Source organism: Eriocheir sinensis, chromosome 13 (assembly GCF_024679095.1).
Source record: "Eriocheir sinensis breed Jianghai 21 chromosome 13, ASM2467909v1, whole genome shotgun sequence".
NCBI lineage: Eukaryota > Metazoa > Arthropoda > Malacostraca > Decapoda > Varunidae > Eriocheir > Eriocheir sinensis.
In genome coordinates, this window is record NC_066521.1 from 2,259,902 (window position 1) to 2,283,647 (window position 23,746).

Below are 23,746 nucleotides of genomic sequence, written 5' to 3' on the forward strand. Positions count from 1 at the left end.
CCCTTCTCAGGCACAGGCTGTATGAAGGCATACTTCCAGCAGGAAGGAAAGGTAGATGTTGACAGGCAGAGGCGAAAGAGTTTGACCAGGCAGGGTCACAGCACGGAGGCACAGTATATATATATATATATATATATATATATATATATATATATATATATATATATATATATATATATATATACAGTCTTCCCTCAAATAGTACGGTTTCCAATAGTACGGATTCGGTTTTATACGGATGGTCATGGAAGATTTTTTTTAGGATTTTCAAATTTCCCGCTCGTTGCACCAAGTAGCAATGGCATGAGTGGCAACACTGTTCAACCAAAACACCTGCTGAAAGCACCCCAATACGTTCGAGAAAAGTGTTCACCTTGAAGAATAATTCAGATTTAGGAGAAGTTACGTTTTGGGATAAGTTACGTTGCCGTAAGGATAGCATACCACGTGAATGAGAGCAGTGTTCGCTGTATCTATCATCTTGGGTCTTGATCTTAGTTCGGGAGGTAGTTGTCTCTTTCGGTCCCAACATAAGCGTTTGAAACGGCTTACTCCCTCAGGGCCAACACCTTGAAAATCATAGTGAAAAATAAATTCTTGCCGCAGTAACTGCCAGTGCTCCAAGAGTGCTGCAAGAGTGGAGATAAAGGCTGTCCTTTTACTAAGCCTCGTCGTTGTTATTGTAATGGCGTCTCACTTGTAGCAAAATGGCGTACGCTGATCTTCCTGGCGACGTTTAACATGCATTACTAGCTGTTGTGGCTGACGAACTCCTTACAACAGAAGATGAAAAGGAAGCTGCAGTGGTTATGGTGGCACAGAGAGGTGAAATGCAATGGAAACACTTATATGTGTTTGTTTTGGCCGCTATATTTGCTGATGACGTCATCACAGCACGAAGGCGCTTCACCTCTCAAAGCCGGGAGCCAGCAGACGTGCCGAGTTGGCAACTCGTGCTGCCGCGTCACGCGTCTGAGATCACTCGGGACGTTCCGAGAGTCCCGATTCCCTCTCTCAAACGCAGCCCAGGAGTGTTTCTAAGGGGGGCACTAATTTTATACGGATATTCGAATAGTACGGAGATCCTGGGTCCCTAACCCCCGTGCTATTTGAGGGACGACTGTATATATATATATATATATATATATATATATATATATATATATATATATATATATATATATATAGATATATATATATATATATAGATAGATAGATATAGATAGATAGATAGATAGATAGATAGATAGATAGATAGATAGATAGATAGATAGATATACATAGATAGATATAGATATAGATATAGATCACAGGATAACATTTTGTTCATCTGGTTCCGCAAGATTATTATTATTATTATTATTATTATTATTATTATTATTATTATTATTATTATTATTTTACGTCCCTGCCTATTGCGCCGGTAGGCTTTCTTAATGGGCCAGATGGTCAGCCCAAGCCCGTCGTGGCGCAGGCAATTTTTTATAGTGGCGCCAGTTATGTTTGGCTCATGCTGCCCCCCGGAACTCCTTTTTGATTCACTGGACGGTTTCTTCTAGGGTCCGGGATGATGGGTGGTCTTCTGGACAGCATGTGGGTAGTCTTAGGCCACTCGGTGGTGGCTGAAAAATCCCAGGTGGTAACGTGGGGATTCGAACCGACGTAGTCCATGGCGCCGGGAATGTAAGTCCAGCACGCTAACCACTCAGCCACCGCCTACCCATTATTATTATTATTATTATTATTATTATTATTATTATTGTTATTATAGGCCACGAATGTTAGCCTGTCTGGAAAGTTCTTGGAATTATATAGCCAGTAAGGGTCCCAAAGGGGGAACATTGGCCTTAGGAAAGAGCAAGTCACCTTAGTAAAAAACTATTAACTCTGTTCTTAAATAATTGCAGGTTTTCAGTTTTAACAACACCATTTGGAAGCTGGTTCCACAATTCAGTTATACAGGGGACAAAGATTCTAGAAAATTAGGAAGTATTAAAACGTACAGCTGAAAATGCCAAATCATTGAGATTTGAAGCAAACCTAGTGAAACGAGACTCAAGAAAAGAAAAGAGGAAGTTTAGAATATAGAGGATGGTTATGATCGTTAAAGATCTATACAACAGTGTAAGAGAACCTACAATGCGGCGATGCTCAAGATTAATATCTAGAATACGCAGCAAAAACTTGATCTGATTAAACGACCGGTCCAAGAGCTTCATATGGGAGTCTGCAGCAGAGAGGAAAACAGGGGAGTGGTACTCAAACTGAATAAAAGGAATTTAATACAACGCTGTCGTCAGAAAATATCTTTTTGCACTAGGGAAGAATACACATTTTGACGAAGCAACAGACCACAAGTGAGACTCAAATGTTAGTTTAGTCTAACGTCACCCCCAATAGTTTTAAAGACTTACAATTCTTAATCACAGAATTGTTAAAAACAATATCAGGGTGGCTAGGAAAAAGAGACCTGGATCTGCTAATAAAAATTATAATGAGACCTTGGGATTTCAAAGGATTCAACTTCATCCCCCAATGAGTACACCAAGGATGAATTATCGAGACATACTCTTCCAAAACATTGGCTGCTGATTCTCTGTGTTGGGGGGAGGAGATGCTAGTATTCAAAGTGATGTGTCATCAGCATATGCCAACATTTTAGAGGATATGCCACCCCACATATCACTATTAAATAAAATATACAACAAAGGCCTGAAGACAATGCCTTGAAGAACAGCGGACTTCACCGAGGTAAAATCATTAAAAGAACCATCATCAATAACCGTTTTTTCCTGTCAGTAAATAGCTCAGAGATCACACGACGGACATGCCCTCCTGCACCAAATTTTCCACTTTAAACAACAATGCCTTGTAATTCACCATATCAAAGGCTGCACTAAAATCCAAAGAAATAAGCCGAGATTCATGTCCACAATCGAAAGAAGATTGAAGGTCATGTGTCAACACCAAAAGAGCATCACAAATTCCCAAGCCATTCGTAAAACCAAACTGGTTAAGTGGTAGAAGATCAAAGCATTGAAATATTTAGAGTCGTTTCCCCAACAAACGCTCAAATACCATGAAAGATTATGAACAGCCTGTGGTGTGTTATAATGATCTACTAAGCTCTACCAAACACTTCAGATACACCTACTGTAAGCTACAGATATATCCGGCTCTGACAAAGTTAAAAAATTTCCTCTGACTCCAATAATTTTCACAGCCGCTAGACCCGTTATGACCAACAGCGATGTTCTACAACCCATTCGGAAGTCTTGCGAACGTAATGTAGAATAAGCTAAGAAACCCTTTATCGTGACAAATTGGAATCAACATCGTATGCATGGTAACCTCCTTCAGATGCATAAATATACAAAGAGGAAAGCTGTAACAAAATGTCGAATATTAAACTGAAGATGTACAATGTGAGTATTCATTTTGAAGCCAAGTACTCATTCAAGTACATGATATTTTTTTGTTAAAGAAAAGATAAGGAAAGATATGTAGTGACACGACTAGCCTGATAAGTGAGCCTCCCATAACTCCCTCTGCCAGTGGGGTACCTCTTTGGGGTACTTCTTTGGCCGACTGGTAAAGGAGTGGTTCTCCCGTTACGCTGGTCGCGGGTTCGATCCCCGGCGCCGGCAAACCTTTCCTTGTCTGGATTAATTTCTCGTGTGTTTCGTTACACGCAGTGGCCGTGTGGGAGTGTAGTAAAGAGCAAATTCTGGAATTTCACTGGTGGCAAGGCGGTGGCATCCTCTCCTGTGGTTCTGTTGTGTCTCCCCGAAGGGATAACAGGTAGAATGATGGCCCATGCTCTCCGAAGTTCATAGAAAATGGGAAATCAACACATAAATTAATCTAAATAGGAATGGGGAGCCGTGTAGTGACACGACTAGCCTGATGGATGAGCCTCCCATAACTCCCTCTGCCACTGGGGTACCTCTTTGGCCGACTGGTAAAAGGAGTGGCTCTCCCGTTACGCTGGTCGCGGGTTCGATCCCCGGCGCCGGCAAACCTTTCCTTGTCTGGATTAATTTCTCGTGTGTTTCGTTACACGCAGTGGCCGTGTGGGGAGTGTATTAAAGAGCAAATTCTGGCATTTCAGATAGATGATAGTTAGTGTACAACTGAATAGTATTTAAAGGGGAATAATGTATTCAACGATGACACTGAAAGAGTAAGTCATGTGGTTCCTCACAAAATTGCCGAAAAAGGTAAAATTCATGCTGCTCATTAACTATTATAACATTACGTATAATCCAGTTGATTTATTTTTATAATTATTAAGAACTAAAGCTTCGAATATCAGCCAAAGTTTTATGTAGCCTAAATAATACGCTATTTCCTAAATAATAAATATGCAGCCCTCTCTGAAAATAATACCAGCTTTCACTGAGGGGGATGGTTACAACATAAGTAACTAATACCTGGTTGATATCAGATGGACGTCACAGTGGGCACCCCAGTTGACATCACTATCAAGACGACTGAGTCTGCGATGCTCTTCACTCTGAACTTTGGAGACGGCTCAGGTTTCCGAAATCTGAATAGTGAGACCTCCAACACCACATCACACACTTTTACAATGGAGGGCGAGTACTACATCACAGGTAAACAAAGTAATGTGTAGGCTGTTAATGTCTTGCTTTCTAAGTCACTAATATCCCAAGACACGGTGGTAGTGATCTAAATACTTGATATGTAGCGGATGGGTCTGTAAGCTAGGGACGTGTTCAGTCGTGATCAGTTAGCCAAGTAGCAGATGAGTGTTCAATGGTTCACTGATTGACGTGTTCATTAATTAGCACCCATTATTATTATGGAACTTTCTGTTGTTACTTTGATATGTTAATCATGAAGGCAGTATCGGAAAGATTGAGGTGTATGCTTCATCGTTCTCTAGCCAAGGAACCGTCAACGGGAGTCCTGGACATGGTAAAGGTGGTAGTTCGTGGACCTAAGAATGCCCTTGGGCTTGACTGTCCAGATTTGGCAGCCATCGGGGAGCCCTTCGTCTGTACCTTCACACTCCTGCGGGGCTCGGGATCTACTCTCATGCTCCTTGCCCAGGAAACAGGATTGGAGCATAACTACTCTTTACCAGGTAGGCATCAGTATAGTAAATTTCCTTATACCAAACCATATTGTACTGTAACAGTGACATCTCAAGTAATGGACGGCGGACTCTTGATTTTGCGGCGCCCTTGTCCTTAAGCCGCGAATTTTGGAAAATCAACCGCTGTGGTGCGAATCGCCATAACTCCCTTAATGCTCAGGCTACATAAATGTTATTGGTATCAATCGAGGGCAAAACGAAAGGACTATATTTTTTAATAAGTGACCGGACTCAAAAACCGACTCGAAAGGGTAAAAAATCGAATAAATTCGCAAAAAACGACTCAAAAAAACTTCCCAACCTTGAAACCCACTCCTTTTTTTTTTTTTTTTTCAAAATACCTATTTAATAAATAATTTAGCCCTACCAATGTGCTTTCCAATATGATGCATAACATTTCCATACGCCCAGTAGTTTCGTCGCAAGAGCTCTAAACGTAAACCCTTTTGAGAGCGATTTTGACGAACTCCAGACACATTGCCATTGCCATATATATATATATATATATATATATATATATATATATATATATATATATATATATATATATATATATATCTATATATATTATTTCAAAAGGGTTTACGTTTCGAGCTCTAGCGACGAAAATACTAGAAGTAGGGAAGTTTTATGCATCATATTGGAAAGCACATTGGCAGGGCTAAATTATTTGTTAAATTAGTTTTTCGAAATTCTCAACAAATGAGTGGTTTCAAGATTGGGAACTAAAAATAGGTTTTTTTCAGAGTCGTTTTTTGCTAATTTATTCGATTTTTAACCCTTTCGAGTCGTTTTTTGAGCCCGGTCGCTTATTGAAAAATATAGCCCTTGCATCTTGCCGTCGGCTGATACAAAAACATTTCTGTAGCCCCAGAAATAAGGGAGTTATGACGATTTGCACCAAATCGATTGATCTTCCAAAATTCGCGGCTTAATGACAGGGCTGGGGCAAGTGTCCGGTCCATAGTGCAGGGTTCGCTGATTGTAATTGTGAAATATTGACTTTTGCCATTTTCTACTGAATGCCAGCTTTATAGCGTGAAAATAAAAATATGTTTAGGACAAGACAAGGACAGCAAGGCTATAGACCGGATAAAGAAAAAAATGTGTGAAGGTCTGGAATATATATATATATATATATATATATATATATATATATATATATATATATATATATATATATATATATATATATATATATATATATATATGCGCATAGCCTCATATCTATTTCCTACTGTAGGTATAATAGGTATAATAATGGTGACAAGTATAAAACTTCCATTATTTAGCAGATGTCAGCATGACTCTTTACCTTTATTTATTACATTTGTTCTACTCTTTCATTGTTCACGCTTATTGAACAGACCACATTTATTCTTACATAAGAACATAAGAACATAAGAACGTAGGAGTCTGCAAGAGGCCGGTAGGCCGGCCTGTACAAGGCAGCTCCTTTGAACCTAAGCTCCCGTGTATCTAACCCCACCTAATATCGCTGTCCATGAATTCATCTAATCTATTTTTTAATGTGACAATTGTATTGGCGTTCACCACATGGCTGCTAAGCCTATTCCACTCATCCACAACCCTGTTAATAAACCAATTTTTTACTATTTCCCTATTGAATCTGAATTTATCCAGTTTAAACACATTACTTAGTGTCCTACCCGGTTCTCTTACTAACAAAACCTTATGAATATCCCCCTTATTAAAGCCCTTCATCCATTTATAAACCTCGATCATGTCTCCACGCACCCTTCGCCTTTCTAGAGAATGCAAGTTTAACTGTTTGAGTCTTTCCTCGTATGGCAAGTTTCTCAACCCCTGAATCATCTTAGTCATCCTCCTCTGCACCGATTCTAACATTTTGATATCCATTCTATAGTAAGGCGACCAGAACTGAACCGCATAGTCAAGATGAGGTCTAACTAATGCTAAATATAGTTTGAGGAAGACTTCGGCGCTTCTGTTGCTGACGCTCCTTGAAATAAATCCCAGTACCCTATTTGCTCGATTTCTAGCTTGAATGCATTGTGCCCTTGGACGGAGAACAGAGTTCACTAAGACCCCTAAATCTCTCTCGCACCCAGACCTGCTTATGAGAGTGTCATTTAAGCAATAGTTATGAGAGGGGTTGTTCTTACCTACACTCAGAATACTGCACTTCCCTACATTGAACTCCATCTGCCATTTATCCGCCCAGTCATACAATCTGTTTTGTTCACCCTGGAGAATACTAGCGTCCTGATCCGACTCAATTACTCTACCGATCTTGGTATCATCTGCAAACTTACTGACATCACTACTAATTCCTGTATCTAAGTCATTGATATAAATAATAAACAAAAGTGGACCTAATACCGAACCTTGTGGGACCCCACTCGTAACACATCCCCAGTCAGATCTTTTACCATTAATTTGCACTCTTTGATTCCTATTGCTAAGCCACGCCTTGACCCATTTCAAAACTTTGCCCTCTACTCCGTGAGCCTGTAATTTAAGCAACAGTCGTCGGTGAGGAACTTTGTCAAACGCTTTACCAAAATCAAGATAGATTACATCATAATTTTCACCTCTGTCTACCGCCTCAAATACTTTATTGTAGAAGGACAAGAGATTGGTGAGACATGACCTACCTTTAGTGAACCCATGCTGCGAATCGTGAATTAAGCTACGTTTCTCTAGATGATCCCGAATGTTCCTGCCTATTATGGATTCCAGCATCTTGCCTATAACCGATGTTAAGCTAATTGGGTGATAATTTGAAGCAGTTGACCTGTCCCCCTTTTTGAAAATCGGCGTCACATTAGCTACTTTCCATAGGCTGCAGGGGCACATTACCAGTATTTATCGACATCTTAAAAATGTCGGTTAGTGGGTCATTGAGTACATCATTTAATTCCTTTAATACCCTCGGAAATATCCCGTCAGGACCTGGCGACTTATTCTTCTTAAGCTTATCTATCTCACCTGAACTACTTGCCTGGTAATGATTATATCCCTCAATTTATCGCCATCCCCACCCTCGTACACCTGAACCTTTTCCAGAATAGTCGTTCGATCCTCTTGTGTGAATACTGAAAGAAAGTAGTCGTTCAGCAATGTGTTCATATTTTCGTAATTTTCCACTAGCTCACCTGTACATGTACATCTGTACATGTACATCTGTACATGTACATGTACATCTGAAAGAAGCCCTTAGGATTACTTTTCGCCTCATTTGCTACTTTGATCTCATAATTCCTTTTTGCTATCCTGGTGTTTTTCTTAACTAATCTAGATAGTTCGACATACCGGCCCCTGAGATGTGTTTCACCATTCTTTATTTTCTGATAAATTCCCTTCTTTAACCCTATCTCATGTTTTAGTCCACGAGTCATCCACTTAGGGTCATTGTTTTCTTTTCTAAGTGTTCGCTGTGGTATATGCTGTCCTTATCCCTCTCCTATTACTTTAACTAAATTATTGTAAGACATTTCTACCTGGTTCTCCCGGCTCTCCAACCCACAGTTCTGGTCCTCATGAATCCCTAAATTATCCCAGTTTTCCCCTTCAAAATGTCTTCGAAGCCCCTCGTAATTTGCTCTTCTAAAATCTGGCACTAACACTGGGTTTGGTTCGCGGGTTACCGCCCAGTCTAAGCTAAAACGAACCGTTCTGTGGTCACTATTTCCTAACTCTCCGCCCACCTCCAACTCATGTAGCAAGTTTCCATTATTAGTTAGGACTAAGTCTAATATGTAATCTCCTCTGGTAGGCTCAGTAACTACCTGCATAAGGAAATTATCTTGTATAACTTCAAGAAAATCCTCGGCTTCCAGGTCACCCACTAGGTCTTCCCAGTCTATATTCCTATAATAAAGTCCCCCATTACGCAGACATTTTTACTCCTATTCGCCCCGCCAATCTCCTGTAGTAATATACTCGTGTCCTGTCTGTTAAGGTTGGGTGGCCTGTACAGAACTCATAGAGTTAGTTTTTCTTTCCCTTTGTAAACGTCCATCCAAACTGACTCTGAATCCATGTTAGTTTTGACTGAATTGTTAACTAAACATTTAAGTGACTCTAACATATAGCGCAACTCCACCTCCCTTTCTGCCCCTTCTGTCTTTGTGAAACATCTGATACCCCGTTTTTTCAAATTCCGATCTAAAATTTCTTTTGGCAGTGTCTATCCATGTCTCAGTGATCGCTATTACGTCAAAATTTTCTGAACAAGCTTCACCCCTTAGTAAGTCTATCTTGTTTCTGAGGCTCCTGCTGTTAGTATAGAAAATTCTTAGCCCGCCCTCTGTTACTCCCCTATAATTACTTCTAAGTTGCCTGGTTGTATTATGAGCTAGATGTCCTCTTTCATTACTCCTCCCCCCCTCGTCTATGCTAAAAAATCCCTCAGGGTACTAAGTGCTCGCTCAAGGGAGTCTGAGAGAGCCTCAACACCCTTGAACGTCGTGTATCCCGTCACGGGCGTAGATTGCGTCGTTGCCAAAGAAGAGGTCCCAATTGTCGACGAACAGCCACCCATTGCGCTCGCAGTGCTCAGCAAGTCTGCTGTTCACTGCTATCGCCCTGGACAGCCATCCATCGCCAACGCCCCTCCATGGCAGGACGCCACACACTACTGGCGACCCACCAGCGTCACGTATCCTGCCTAACAATTCTCTAAAACGTCTGAGAAGGTCCTCGCTTGGCACACGGGAAACTCGTTTCCGGCACCGCTGAGAAAGACAATGGGGTTCGATCCCTCGCTTGCCTTACACGCCTCAAGCCTGTGTGGTATATGGCCCACCCCTGCCCCTGGGAAACACACCCTCGTCCTGTTCTTATCCTTGGAGCAAAAATACCTGTTAACATAACGCACCTGACTATCACCAACAACAAGCACCCGGCAGAAAGAAGGAGGGGTGGGTGAAAGGGGGAGGGGAGAGCGGGAAGGGAGGGGAGGGACCTGCTGTGAAGAACAAGGAGAATTTGTGGAAGAGGTGGAAGGTGGAGAGGAGGAGGAGGAGGAGGAGAAGGGGGAGAAGAACAGAAAGTAACACACAGAAAGAACAAACAACGGCAGACCTGCTGGTCCTTACGAGCCTCTTTGTGACAAGCTACACTAACTATCTAATCAAAGGTGGAAGATGAAGGACAGCAAAGGCGAAGGCTCCCCCCCCGCCCCCCCCCCCATCCCTCCAGCCAAAGCTGGCAGGAAGGGAAAAAGAACCAGCATAGAAAAACTGCATGGAAATTATGTAGGAAAGAGGAAAGAACTACCATTACTGCTACCACTAAACGGGCGATAAAAGCGGACAAGGACACCAGTATTCGAAAGAACTTGACGTTATTACGACAATGAGTAATATCTTAGTTGCTGGTTGGATTCAGAATACTTGTCTAATCTATTCTTGAAGGCCGTAACTGTTGTGCTATCAACGACATCACAGGGTAGAGAGTTCCAAACATTAACAACTTGACTGAAGAAGAAGTGTTTAGCTTCGTGCGACGAGAATCTTTTACTACTTATCTTCAAATTGTGGTTTCTTCTTGTTCTATTTGATCGATCAATTGTAAATTAATCTTCCGCATTAATATCACTGAATCCTTTAAACATTTTAAACACTTCTATTAGATCGCCACGCATTCTTCGTTTTGATAGGCTGAATAAATTTACTTCTTTAAGCCTTTGTTCATATGATAAATTTCTCAACCTAGGAATCATGTTTGTTACTCTTCGTTGAACCCGTTCCAACTTTTCTATGTCTTTTCTGTAATAGGGAGACCAAAGCTGTACACAGTACTCTAGACGGGGTCGAACCAATGAATTATATAGTTTTAATATTACCTTTTCCGATTTATTATTAAAGACTCGTCCAATGAAGCCAATCAATTTGTTTGCAGTTTTAACTACCTCTGAACAATGCTGACCGGGCTTTAAATCGCTTGATATAGTGATTTCAAGATCCTTTTCTTTACTTACTGCAGAAAGTTGTTGGCCATCCATTACGTACCGAACGCGATTGTTATTTTTTCCGATGTGCAACACTTTACATTTGTCAACGTTAAATTTCATTTGCCATTGATTGGCCCAACGTGCAAGTCGATCTAGATCTGATTGTAAGGCTTCTTCGTCGAGTGTCGCAGTTACTTTACTAGCAATTTGTGTGTCATCAGCAAACTTTGATACTTTGCAAGTGAGCCCATCATCGATATCATTAACATAAATTAAGAAGAGCATGGGGCCAAGCACTGATCCTTGAGGTACGCCGCTTCTGACATCGAGCCAGTTAGATGTAACACCGTTTAGAATATTCTCTGTTTCCGCTCAGAGAGCCAGTCCACAAGCCAATTGTGAGTGTTACCCGAGATACCGTGCGCCAATAGTTTGCCAATAGTTGGTGGGGGACCTTATCAAATGCCTTTTGAATATTCCAGATATATGATATCTACTGATCTGCTTTCATCGAACACCTCAAAAATATAATGAAAAAAGTCAAGTAAGTTAGTTAAACACGAACGTTTACTACGGAAGCCATGTTGCGAATTGTTTATTATATTATTTTTTTCGAAGAATTCCACCATATTGTCGCGAATGATAGTCTCCATTAACTTACAAACAATCGATGTCAGGCTAATTGGTCGATAGTTTCCTGGATGAGACTTGTCCCCCTTTTTGAAAATTGGTGTGACATTGCTAGTTTCCAATCCGCGGGAACTTTTCCATCTGTTAAAGATTTATTGAATATGATGGAGAGCGGTTTACAAATTTGATGTTCGATTTCTTTTAAGACCTAAGGGGTAATTTTGTCTGGAACAGGAGCTTTGCTTACTTTAATTTTTTCAATTGTGCGTATAATGTCACTTTCTACGATGAGCACGCCACTTAACATCTTTCCGGTCCTTCTAACCCCCAGCGGTTAAGGTGATAAACAATCTTCGTCGGTAAATACGGATGCGAAAAAGTTATTTAGGATTGTAGCCATTTCATTGTCATCGTTTGTGTGGTTACCATTATCATTAGCAAGCGGCCCGATACCACAACTGAGTGACTTTTTTTATTATTTACATAGCTAAAAAATTCTTTAGGATTAGATTTACTCGTTTCCGCTATATATTCTTCAATAGTCTTCTTGCTTCTTTTCATTAATTTCTTGGTTTCGCGGCGAATTCTGTCCAACTCTAGTTTGTCAGCCTCACTCTGAGTTGATATGTATCTACTGTATAAGCGTTTTTTAAGAGATAGGCTATTTTGAATTTCGTTATTCCACCATTTGGGTTTCTTCTTAAAAGCTGAATGTCTGTTACGATACGGTACGCATATGCTTATGGCATTGTTCAATATTGTGGTGAAGGCCCCCCAAGATTTATCAACATCTGCTTCACCCGAGATTTTAGTCCAGTCAGAATTATTTAGAATTGATCGGAGTCTTACGAAATTCGCTCTCTGATAATCAGGCAGCTTTTCTTTACGAGGAGTTACTTTACTTTCTTTCATATTGATACTGAATGTGATTGTTCGGTGATCGCAAGAACTAAAATTTGGACCAACATTTACTTCGCTAACTAGATCAGCTGTCGTTGAAAAGATAAGGTCAAGTATATTATTTTCCCGAGTCGGTTCTTGAACGTGTTGATGTAAATCACTTTCTAGTAAATTTGTGTACAGGTCGAGCCCTGTATGACAGTTCAACGGTTCACCCCATCTTTTCACTGGCAAGTTAAAGTCCCCAACAATTACTGCCTCGCAAATGCTACTTGTTTCTAATAATAATTCACTTAATGCGTGGTCGATATCAAGAGTCTGCCCTGGCGGTCTGCAGATAAGTCCAATTACTATTTTACGAGATTTATTTTTAATTTCAATGAAGACCGTGTCTACATTGGTTATAATATCTGTTTTCACGGATACTGGATGGAGAGAGTTGTGGATATAAAAGATAACGCCTCCACCCCGTCTGTTCTCTCTTTCATGACTGAAGATGGTATAACCCGGTAATCTATATTCCGCAATGAAATCTCTATTTGAAGTGTCTATCCAAGATTCTGTGACTCCGATGATGTGATTATGATTTGTAGCTGCGAGGACTTCTAAGTCTTCAAATTTGTTACGTAGGCTACGAGCGTTTACATAGCAAGCTTTAATGTGATTCGAGTCGGGGGTTTCGCGGGTTGAGTGCTCCCTTACGGTGGAGCTGCTGGTGTTTTCGCCTCCGCGTTTTTTGGCTTTCGAAGAGCCACCTGGTCACAGAGCAGCCTCCCGAAACGGACTGCTCCAACAGGGTTTAAGTGGATGCCATCAGCAAGGAACTAGTCTGAATCGTAGTAAAAACTGTTCCACAAGTTAGCGAACTGGACGTTTTCTTGTGAGCAAAGGGACTGAAGTCTGTTGTTTGTGCTGAAGCCCTTACTGTAAAAGCTAAATTCAGCACCGACCCTCGGGAGGATTCCTGAGATTATGATGTTACTGGCATCCGTTTTACGTTTATACTGCTTGATCATGCGGCGGTATTTCTCAAGCAGTTCCTCAGAACGGGTTGTCTTTACGTCATTTGTCCCCGCGTGAATGACAAAGAGGGTGTTTCGGTCGGCATTTCTCGTGACATCATCGCACGCTGCATTGATGTCGTCCAGTCTGGCCACCTGGATAGCAGTAACGTTTTCTGCGGCCGTTTGATGAACGACCACAGAACTCAAGCAGCTGGCCACGCACCATGGAGTCCCCAACTAGGCGAGTCTCGAACTCATCCTCCATGGTGTCTGCCAGCACCTGGAACCTATTGAAGGTAGTGGGGGTCAGTAAATCCTTGGTTTCTTGCTTCGATTTGGCTCCATTCCTTACAGGTTGGAACCCGACATCCTGTGAAGCAGGAAGAGAAGCGTTAAGTGGGGCAGGCTGGAAGTTGTCCTGTGAGACAGGCTGGGAGTTAGCCTGTGAGGCAGGCTGGGGGTTAGCCTGTGAGGCAGGCTGGGGGTCATCCTGTGAGGCAGGCTGGCGGTTGTCTTGTGAGGCAGGCTGGGGGTTAGCCTGTGAGGCAGGCTGGGGGTTAGCCTGTGAGGCAGGCTGGGGGTTAGCCTGTGAGGCAGGCTGGGGGTTAGCCTGTGAGGCAGGCTGGGGGTTAGCCTGTGAGGCAGGCTGGGGGTTAGCCTTTGAGGCAGGCTGGGAGTCAACCTGTGAGGCAGGTAACACGTCCTCCCGTGAAGCAGGAGGGTCGTCTCGAAAGGGCACAGTCTCGGTGGAGGGCCTCTCCACCATCGATGGTGGAGTCACTGCCACATTATTTGAAACAAATTCCTGAAGGGCTTCGAATTTCTTTTCAAGATCATCATGTTTGACTTTCCATTCAGTCACAGCCTTCTGAAGTTGTAATCTTTGAACGCAGAGGCGGCAAGTTCTACTCAGCTGGATGTACTGAGCTGCAAATCGTCCGGGACAGACGTCACACTTAAGATTCAAAGGCATTGTTAGAAATTTAAGCGAGTTAACAGTTTGGGCAAATATTAAATGCGCTTTCGAAATTTCTTAAAGTGTGACCATAAATTGAATTGGATAAAAATTGTGCATGGAAATTAGATACTGCTGTGTTAGATGCCTCCAACACTGGGAGTTCGCTCCCACAGGGTCTTGAAAACCCCTCGAAGACCAATCGCCTCGGTCAAGAGAGAGACTTTCACAACCTGGCGCTTTTCAGCTATTATCCTCGAAGTTTTGTCCCATAGAACGGGGCCGGCGTAGTCACTCAGAGCAGAGCAGGCAAGGGAAGAGAGGAACCAGCAATTCGTTCCCACTTTCCGGAACGTCTAACCCAACTCTGCGACCTTTTCGAGGCCTGGCCAGTGGCACCTGTCACCAGGTGTTCTCCACCAACTTTAGAGAGTATCAGACGCCCTTCCTGAGAGACCAAAAAGCTGAAATATTCCTTAAGTATAAGAAAAACCCTCAGAAACTCCACCTAGAAGCCGGGAGGTACAACCTCAAATGGCCAACGGAAGACATCCCTTTCAGGAGAAAACAAGAACCAGCTGTTATGCAGAATAGGGATGGGAGTTCCGTCGATAGAGGGGAGGGACGGGGCGCTCACACCGACAACTGGTTCCTAGGGAGGCTTTTTAGTGTAGAGGTCGCCACACTCCTCTACACCGCAGGCCTAAATAATTAGGCACGGTCCAGCTGACTAGGACCCTGGAACTCCAGCCATTGTCTCATAAAGAGATCCTCTGCCTGCAGTCCAATCCGCTACTGCTGCTGCCCAGAGGCTTCACCGTGACCCTGGCACGGGAGACTTATCAGGTATTACATCTTGTCCAAGGGTGACCTGAGACTATGCAGGGCAGGGACGTCTAGTTCCCTGAGGTGAAAACACTTCACCCGCATACCGGAAAACACTTCACTCGCGAGGGTTAGGATAAGGGAAGGGGCGTTATGGCAGACGTTAGGACATGGGGTGGGGGCATTAGGACATGGGATTTGGACATGGGGAAGGGGGGTTAGGACGATAAGGGGGCGTTTGGAGAGGAAGAGGAGGATGTTGGGGAGGAACACAAAGAAACACAAAGGAAGAACAAACAATAGCAGACCTGCTGGTCCTTACGAGGTTGTTTGTGACAAGCTACACTAACTATCTAATCAAAGGTGGAAGATGAAGGACAGCAAAGGCGAAGGCTCCTCCCCACCCCCCCATCCCTCCAGCCAAAGCTGGCAGGAAAGGAAAAAGAACCATGCAGCATGGAAAAACTGCATGGAATTTATGTAGGAAAGAGGAAAGAACTACCATTACTGCTACCACTAACCGGGCGATAAAAGCGGACAAGGACACCAGTATTCCAAAGAACTTAACGTTATTACGACAATGAGTAATATCTAAGTTGCTGGTTGGATTCAAAACACTTGTCTAATCTATTCTTGAAGGCCGTAACTGTTGTACTATCAACGACATCACAGGGTAGAGAGTTCCAAACATTAACAACTCGATTGAAGAAGAAGTGTTTAGCTTCGTGCGACGAGAATCTTTTACCACTTATCTTCAAATTGTGATTTCTTCTTGTTCTATTTGATCGATCAATTGTAAAGTAATCTTCCGCATTAATATCACTGAATCCTTTGAACATTTTAAACACTTCTATTAGATCGCCTCGCATTCTTCGTTTTGATAGGCTGAATAAATTTACTTCTTTAAGCCTTTGTTCATATGACAAATTTCTCAACCTAGGAATCATCTTTGTTACTCTTCGTTGGACCCGTTCCAACTTTTCTATGTCTTTTCTGTAGTAGGGAGACCAAAACTGTACACAGTACTCTAGACGGGGTCGAACCAACGAATTATACAGTTTTAATATTACTTTTTCCGATTTATTATTAAAGACTCGTCCGATGAAGCCAACCAATTTGTTTGCAGTTTTAACTACCTCTGAACAATGCTGACCGGGCTTTAAATCGCTTGATATAGTGATTCCAATATCCTTTTCTTTACTTACTGCAGAAAGTTGTTGGCCATTCATTACGTACCGAACGCGATTGTTATTTTTTCCGATGTGCAACACTTTACATTTCTCAACGTTAAATTTCATTTGCTATTGATTGGCCCAACATGCAAGTCGATCTATATCTGATTGTAAAGCTTCTTCGTCCAGTATCGCAGTTACTTTACTAGCAATTTTTGTGTCATCAGCAAATTTTGATACTTTGCAAGTGAGCCCATCATCGATATCATTAACATAAATTAAGAAGAGCATGGGGCCAAGCACTGATCCTTGAGGTACGCCGCTTTTGACATCGAGCCAGTTAGATGTAACACCGTTTAGAACTACTCTCTGTTTCCGCTCAGAGAGCCAGTCCGCAAGCCAATTGTGAATGTTACCCGAGATACCGTGCGCCAGTAGTTTGCTGAGCAATCGTTGGTGGGGGACCTTATCAAATGCCTTTTGAAAATCCAGATATATGATATCTACTGATCTGCTTTCATCGAACACCTCAAAAATATAGTGAAAAAAATCAAGTAAGTTAGTCAAACACGAACGTTTACTACGGAAGCCATGTTGCGAATTATTTATTATATTATTTTCTTCGAAGAATTTCACCATATTGTCGCGAATGATAGTCTCCATTAACTTACAAACAATCGATGTCAGGCTAATTGGTCGATAGTTTCCTGGATGCGACTTGTCCCCCTTTTTAAAAATTGGTGTGGCATTTGCAAGTTTCCAATCCGACGGAACTTTTCCAGCTGTTAAAGATTTATTGAATATGATGGAGAGCGGTTTACAAATTTGATGTTTGATTTCTTTTAAGACCCTAGGGGTAATTTTGTCTGGACCAGGAGCTTTGCTTACTTTAATCTTTTCAATTGTGCGTAAAATGTCACTTTCTACGATGAGCACGCCACTTAACATCTTTTCGGTCCTTCTAACCTCCCGCGGTTGAGGTGATAAACAATCTTCGTCGGTAAATACGGATGCGAAAAAGTTATTTAGGATTTTAGCCATTTCATTTTCATCGTTCGTGTGGTTACCATTTTCATTAGCAAGCGGTCCGATACCACAAGTGAGTGACTTTTAATTATTTACATAGCTGAAAAATTCTTTAGGATTAGATTTACTTGTTTCCGCTATATATTCTTCAAGATTTTTCTTGCTTCGTTTTATTAATTTCTTGGTTTCGCGGCGAATTCTGTCCAACTCTAGTTTGTCAGCCTCGCTCTGAGATGATATGTACCTACTGCATACGCGTTTTTTAAGAGATAGGCTATTTTGAATTTCGTTATTCCACCATTTGGGTTTCTTCTTAGAAGCTGAACGTCTGTTACGATAGGGTACGCATATGCTTATGGCATTGTTCAATATTGTGGTGAAGGCCCCCCAAGATTTATCAATATCTGTTTCCGCCGTGATTTCAGTCCAGTCAGAATTATTTAGAATTGATCGGAGTCTTACGAAATTCGCTCTCTGGTAATCAGGCACCTTTTCTTTACTAGGAGTTACTTTACTTTCTTTCATATTGATGCTGAATGTGATTGTTCGGTGATCGCTAGAACTAAAAATTGGACCAACATTTACTTCGTTAACTAGATCAGCTGTCGTTGAAAAGATAAGGTCAAGTATATTATTTTCCCGAGTCGGTTCTTGAACGTGTTGATGTAAATCACTTTCTAGTAAATTTGTGTACAGGTCGAGCCCTGTATGACAGTTCAACGGTTCACCCCATCTTTTCACTGGCAAGTTAAAGTCCCCAACAATTACTGCCTCGCAACTGCTACTTGTTTCTAATAATAATTCACTTAATGCGTGGTCGATATCAAGAGTCTGCCTTGGTGGTCTGTAGATAAGTCCAATTACTATTTTACGAGATTTATTTTTAATTTCAATGAAGACCGTGTCTACATTGGTTATAATATATGTTTTCACGGATACTGAATGGAGAGTTGTGGATATAAAGATAACGCCTCCACCCTGTCTGTTCTCTTTCATGACTAAAGATGGTATAACCCGGTAATCTATATTCCGCAATGAAATCTCTATTTGAAGTGTCTATCCAAGATTCTGTGACTCCGATGATGTGATAATGATTTGTAGCTGCGAGGACTTCTAAGTCTTCAAATTTGTTACGTAGGCTACGAGCGTTTACATAGCAAGCTTTAATGTGATTCGAGTCGGGAGTTTTGCGGGTTGAGTGCACCCTTACGGTGGAGCTGCTGGTGCTCTCGCCTCCGCGTTTTTTGGCTTTCGAAGAGCCACTTGGTCACAGAGCAGCCTCCCGAAACGGGCTGCTCCAACAGGGTTTAAGTGAATGCCATCAGGAAGGAACAAGTCTGAATCGTAGTAAAAATTGTTCCACAAGTTAGCGAACTGGACGTTTTCTTGTGAGCAAAGGGACTGAAGTCTGTTGTTTGTGCTGAAGGCCTTACTGTAAAAGCTAGATTCGGCACCGACCCTCGGGAGGATTCCTGAGATTATGATGTTACTGGCATCCGTTTTGCGTTTATACTGCTTGATCATGCGGCGGTATTTCTCAAGCAGTTCCTCAGAAAGGGTTGTCTTTACGTCATTTGTCCCCGCGTGAATGACAAAGAGGGTGTTTCGGTCGGCATTTCTCGTGACATCATCGCACGCTGCATTGATGTCGTCCAGTCTGGCACCTGGATAGCAGTAACGTTTTCTGCGGCCGTTTGATGAACGACCACAGAACTCAACCAGCTGGCCACGCACCATGGAGTCCCCAACTAGGCGAGTCTCGAACTCATCCTCCATGGTGTCTGCCAGCACCTGGAACCTATTGAAGGTAGTGGGGGTCAGTAAATCCTTGGTTGCCTGCTTCGGTTTGGCTCCATTCCTTACAGGTTGGAACCCGACATCCTGTGAAGCAGGAAGAGAAGCGTTAAGTGGGGCAGGCTGGAAGTTGTCCTGTGAGGCAGGCTGGGAGTTAGCCTCTGAAGCAGGCTGGGGGTTAGCCTGTGAGGCAGGCTGGGGGTCAGCCTGTGAGGCAGGCTGGCGGTTGTTCTGTGAGGCAGGCCGGGGGTTAGCCTGTGAGGCAGGCTGGGGGTTTGCCTGTGAGGCAGGCTGGGGGTTAGCCTGTGAGGCAGGCTGGGGGTTATCCTGTGAGGCAGGCTGCGAGTCAACCTGTGAGGCAGGTAACACGTCCTCCCGTGAAGCAGGAGTGTCGTCTGGAAAGGGCACAGTCTCAGTGGAGGGCCTCTCCACCATCGATGGTGGAGTCACTGCCACATTTGTTAAAACAAATTCCTGAAGGGCTACACATTTCTTTTCAAGATCATTGTGCTTGACTTTCCATTCAGTTACAGCCCTCTGAAGATGTAATCTTTGAACGCAGAGGTGGCAAGTTTTACTCAGCTGGAAGAACTGAGCTGCAAAACGTCCGGGACAGACGTCACACTTAAGGTTCGAAGGCATTGTTAGAATTTTAAGCGAGTTAACAGTTTGGGCAAATATTAAAAGCGCTTTCGAAATACTTAAATTGTGACCATAAATTGAATTGTATAAAAATTGTGCATGGAAAATAGATACTGCTGTGTTAGATGCCTCCAACACTGGGAGTTCGCTCCCACAGGGTCTTGAAAACGCCTCAAAGACCAATCGCTTGTCCTGAGCCTCGGTCACGAGAGAGACTTTCACAACCCGGCGCTTTTCAGCTATTGTCCTCGAAGTTTTGTCCCATAGCACGGGGCCGGCGTAGTCACACAGAGCAGAGCTGGCAAGGGAGGAGAGGAACCAGCAATTCGTTCCCACTTTCCGAAACGTCTAACCCAACTCTGCGACCCTTTCGAGGCCTGGCCAGTGGCACCTGTCACCAGGTGTTCTCCACCAACTCTAGAGAGTATCAGACGCCCTTCCTGAGAGACCAAAAGACTGAAATATTCCTTGAGTATAAGAAAAACCCTCAGAAACTCCACCTAGAAGCCGGGAGGTACAACCTCAAATGGCCCACGGAAGACATCTCTTTCAGGAGAAAACAAGAACCAGCTGTTATGCAGAATAGAGATGGGAGTACCGTCGATAGAGGGGAGGGACGGGGAGCTCACACCGACAACTGGTTCCCAGGGAGGCTTTTATTAGTGTAGAGGTCGCCACACTCCTCTACACCGCAGGCCTAAATAATTAGGCACGGTCCAGCTGACTAGGACCCTGGAACTCCAGCCATTGTCTCATAAAGAGATCCTCTGCCTGCAGTCCAATCCACCACTGCTGCTGCCCAGAGGCTTCACCGTGACCCTGGCACGGGAGACAGATCAGGTATTACACCTTGTCCAAGGGTGACCTGAGACTATGCAGGGCAGGGACGGGGAGGATGGGGAGGAGATGGAGGAGGAGGAGGAGGAGGAGGAGAAGGAAGAGGAAGGAGGAGGAAAGGAGGGTGAGGGGGGGAGGGAGGAACGGACGAGGAGAGGGAGGAGGAAGAGGGGGAATGGGAAGGTGAGGGACAGTTGTGGGAGGGAGGGACGAACGAGGAGGCGGAGGACGAGGAGGAGAAAGAGGGAAAGGAGGAGAAGGAGGAGGAGGAGGGAGGGCCTTCAAGAATTATACAATAGATTTCCCTGCACCCTATTTTTTATAACAGTCAGCACCAGTTAGGTTTCTATGAAGTCGAAGGCCCTACCGCAATCAGTAAATGCCAAAGTGGTTTTCTGTGCTCCATTTTCTCTTATTACCTGGTGAAGTGTTTAGATTTGATCCATTGTTGAGAACCCACTTCGATAACCATCTTGTTCCCTGGGCTGGTTTCTGAATATTTTTGTGAATAATTTGTAGAAAATTTCTAGTCCTAAGGGTTTGTACGCAATTATACATGCAGGCTTACCCTCGACCTTGATTTATTAGAATTTTCAACCACCTGCCCTCCACTTATTATCATTCCATCACTGCTTATCTCTCCTAATTCTGCCAACTATGTATAACTTTTTGGTAGCATTAAGTTGCCCATATCTTCATAGGAAATTTCATTGCTTACCACCGACTTTGGTTTTCATCCTTAACGGACCAACCTAACGAGCAAGCCTACACATTTGCTCTTTTAGTTATCTACAGCAGTTCGTTCAGGGTATCCATGACCACCTAGAACAGCGGTAAGCAACCCATACTGATACCGGAACCATATTGTCTTGTTTCATTGAATGAATGTTCTTATTGAGCCGCAGTGCGAAAAAATTGGCTCAGAAACACATAAATTAGTTCAGAATTAAGATAATAATTTTAAATCAAACTATGCTACATGGATTTTTAGACCTTTGATTCCTCATTTTTTTAATTCCAGCTATAATTATATAAAACAATCTTATGTTGCCTAGAACTTAGCAACATTGCATGATACTCTCGTTTTTAAGCAGGCAAATGATTATTTAAAGTAACCTTCTCTTGGCTTAAAAGATATGTCAAACTATTTTTTTTCCTAATTTCTAATCCTTTAGCATCATTGGGTAAATTATACTCTCTGTTAGACTTCTTCAATCACAAGCTTATTTACGTATTTTGCCACATCGCTACTCCTAGACCCGCCGAAGAAACAGTGCTTGTGGCATTATCCTTCGCCTCGGTTGGACGATCTAAGGATGAGCTCTTTTGATTTTCCGTGGAAAGACTATTGTTTCTAGGTCAGAGACCCCTTAGTGCGTCCCCAGCGCATTACGAAGGAGGTTGTTTCTAGGATTCGAACTCAGTGGGCGTCCCCTAGGCCTCCTCCACTCGGGGACTATTGCTACTACTTCTGTCTCTGAAGCTTAATTATTTTCTCAAATTTTCTCTGTAAATTCTACTTTATATATATATATATATATATATATATATATATATATATATATATATATATATATATATATATATATATATATATATATATATATATATATATATATATATATATATATATATATATATATATATATATATATATATATATATATATATTCGGCCTGCAGCATCGGTAAGCCTGCTGGTCGACCCCAGCCCGTTTGTGGTGAACTTGGATCCACCAGGACACCGCGCCTGCACGTTGATCATGCAGGGCATTTTCTCCTTTCCGACGTAACCATAAAAGTATTAACAGTGATGTTTTCTATGCACTTTTTAACCTGAATCCTCAGAAGGCTTATGGACCCGTTGGAGTACCTTATATTATCCCTAAAAACTATGCTTCTGCACTGACACACTACCTTGTGAAACTATTTTGCCTCTTCATTCCAACATATATATTTTCTTCCTGCTTACTTGCTTATTGATTTCCATCAAGTTCGATGACGACGACTGCTCTGATAGAATAAGAGTAGATGAAGGTTTAGCGTCCCTGTCGGTCGTCCCGTCTCAGGTGTGCGTGAATACCAATTCGTGAGCCACACAACTTCACGCACAGATGGCAGGGGTGTCGTTCTCTGGGGGGAGCGACGTTGAGGGCGTTCTGGTGGCGTCTTCTGCGGCTTTCAGTTCCCTTCTCACTTAGTGTTCTCGTTTTTTTAAGTCCTTTGGTAATTGAGGATCTCCACGCGTCTCACTCTGATGCCTTGGCTTACAGCGCGTCTGGATGAATGCTATATTTTTTCAATAGGTCCTTGGAATGATCTTTATTCTGCTTACTCGACCCACCCGCAGCTCTGTTACCTTCCGCCAACTGTCTGTACAGTACCTGCCTCGGGAGACGGTACTTTGGCATCCAACCATCGTTAAGTGGCGTCGGGCAAGTAGTGTTTCAATGCTGCAGGTCTGTGTGCGGAGATAGATGTCATCAAGAGTCACTTTGTCTTTCCAGGACAGGCCGATAATTTTCTGGAGGCAACGGGTGTGGAAATTTTCAAGCATTTTCACGTGGCGCCTGTATGGATTCCAGGTTTCTGACCTGTACAGCAGCGTGGAGACACACATAGCGTGGTAGACCGCAGATTTTGTTGATACTTTCAGGTTGTTGTTACAGAACACTCTTCGTCGTAGGGGGCCAAATGTAGCTGATGCATAATTTGTTCTTGACTGAATATCGTAGTCTGTGGAGCAGTGATTATCAAGGATACTGCAAAGATATGTGGAGAGTTCCACGACTTTTTTCTCTTCACCATTTATGTGAAAAGAATGTTGGTGAGCAAGGGGATGAAAGTGTTGGGTAATGATTTCAGTTTTTTTTGTGTGTGCTCACTTTAAGATCTAGTG

The 23,746-nt window shown here is 42.7% G+C and overlaps 1 protein-coding gene across 1 annotated transcript in view; it reads left to right on the forward strand.

Annotated features, from left to right (window-relative positions):
• LOC126997792 (uncharacterized) overlaps nucleotides 1-23,746 on the forward strand; it is a 60,642-nt gene that overhangs the window by 13,904 nt on the left and 22,992 nt on the right. The window contains exons 3-4 of the mRNA XM_050859008.1: nucleotides 4,448-4,616; nucleotides 4,910-5,110. Coding sequence (XP_050714965.1) covers nucleotides 4,448-4,616; nucleotides 4,910-5,110 — 370 coding nt within the window. The remainder of the gene's footprint in view (nucleotides 1-4,447; nucleotides 4,617-4,909; nucleotides 5,111-23,746) is intronic.